Here is a 1,735-nt window from a genome sequence, read left to right on the forward strand (position 1 = left end):
CTGTTGTGCCTCTGTGATATCGAGGAGGGCACATGGTATTATGAGCTCTCTGAGTTAACGATAGGAGTCATAGGACACTGCTATTTGTTGGGACAAAAAGTACCACATAGTTATAAAATATAGTGCTGAAACTGAAGTAAAGCAGCAGCTCTGCCACACACCAGCAGCTTTCTGCCTGTGTGTGGCAGGTGGTGGAACAGTACCTGGGCTGAACTTCCAGGATGGGTCAGAGAGAAGTTGCAGCATTGGTACAATAAGCAGTTAGTTACCTGATTTACACTCAGTAGTTATGTCTTACTGTGTTCAAGAAAATCCATCATCAGAATCTTAGTCAAGTTTATTTTGCATCTCTGGATGCAGGAAAAAATGCAAGTGTGAGGTAGGATCCAAAGGTTCCCCCTTCAGTAATGAAGGGCTTAAAAGGATTAGTGGTTTGGCATAGCAGGGTAGGTAGGCAGTAAATGAGAAGGGTCAGATGCATCTTGGTAAGAGAAGTAATTAATATAATGAGTAGTTAGCAATTGATTGTATAGTCTCATTTCTACAGTGTCACAGCATGTATGATCTTATCTGACAACTCTGTAACTTAAGAATCTCTGTACAAAAAAAAACCAAAACAAGAAACCAAAACCACCCCAGGTCTTGCTTGCTCACTATCGTTCTTTCTTTGAAAGTTGCCATTGTTCTGAGAAATAAATGAAGTAGAGTACTTGTACTGCTGCTAAAACTTTGTGAGAGAGGAGAGGAAGACATGTAAGTAAACAAGTTTGAACGAGTTTCAGACAGCAGCTATGAAGGAAGAATCTTCTGTGGAATGGTGTCATTAGTTCACCTGCTCAGTCTGTGCTGTGAATCACTGTGTTTCTGTGCAGCTGTAACACACCCAGGCTATGGTGAGAAACAATGTTTTGTAGGTGCGGGACTGCATTCAGAAAACACTGACGGAATGGAGCTCAAAGGTTGGACAAGACCTGCATCAGGTAGGAGAAGTGTTATGCATGTTATCCATGTTACCTGTGAAAATGGAGGAACATGTAGTTGGTTACACTTCTGAAATATAAATGAATCTATTAAACTTCTGTAAAAGTATCTGCGGCCCCAGATACTTTAAAACAACATTTCTTAATATCTTAATAGCCTTTTTTTTTTTATTATTTGAAGAGGTTAAGAAACATCAAAGTAAAGAACCCTGTTGTTGTCAGATAAGAGTTTTTAGCAGAATAAAAGTCCTGGTCTGTAAGATTTCAAATTAATTGTGGCAATTAAAAAAAAAAAAAAGAAAGAAAACTCTGTGTACCTTAAAAGTTTGCTAACATCCTTGTAAAAACTCAGTGGAGAATTATCTAAACTATGGAGCTCCTAGAGAGCTGAAGTCCATCCCATTTGGAGGGGAACTCTGAAGTGTACCATCTGTTGTCTCAGAAATATTTCTGAAGATGCAGAAGTGGCAATTTTTCCCTTAAGCACTAAAGACTTCACATAAGTCTGAATTCCACAGACGTGGGCATCTGGCAGCTTTTCTTTCACTTTTGCTTCTCACTTTAGCAGGTTCTCACTAAACACATTATTAGCCCTGAAATACTAGCATGTTTCATGAAAAAAAAGGCACCCCAAACAACAAAGAGAAACCTAAAAACAACTTTCCTGATTGTTTCTTTGGGTTTTGTTACCAGTTCTTGTGCAGTGGTGGCATCAGCTGCACATTGCTGCATTCCAGGCTGGAGTGTGTAAGGGG

The 1,735-nt window shown here is 39.4% G+C and overlaps 1 protein-coding gene across 1 annotated transcript in view; it reads left to right on the top strand.

Moving 5' to 3' along the window:
- Positions 1-914: 914 nt before the first annotated feature.
- Positions 915-1,735, top strand: part of GCLM (glutamate-cysteine ligase, modifier subunit) — a gene marked incomplete at its 5' end in the record, with an annotated part of 8,204 nt that continues 7,383 nt past the window's right edge. Inside the window, one exon of the mRNA XM_009078302.1 lies at positions 915-980. Within this exon, the coding sequence (XP_009076550.1) occupies positions 915-980 (66 nt within the window). The remainder of the gene's footprint in view (positions 981-1,735) is intronic.

Source organism: Acanthisitta chloris, unplaced genomic scaffold, assembly GCF_000695815.1.
Source record: "Acanthisitta chloris isolate BGI_N310 unplaced genomic scaffold, ASM69581v1 scaffold6767, whole genome shotgun sequence".
Taxonomy (NCBI): Eukaryota; Metazoa; Chordata; class Aves; order Passeriformes; family Acanthisittidae; genus Acanthisitta; species Acanthisitta chloris.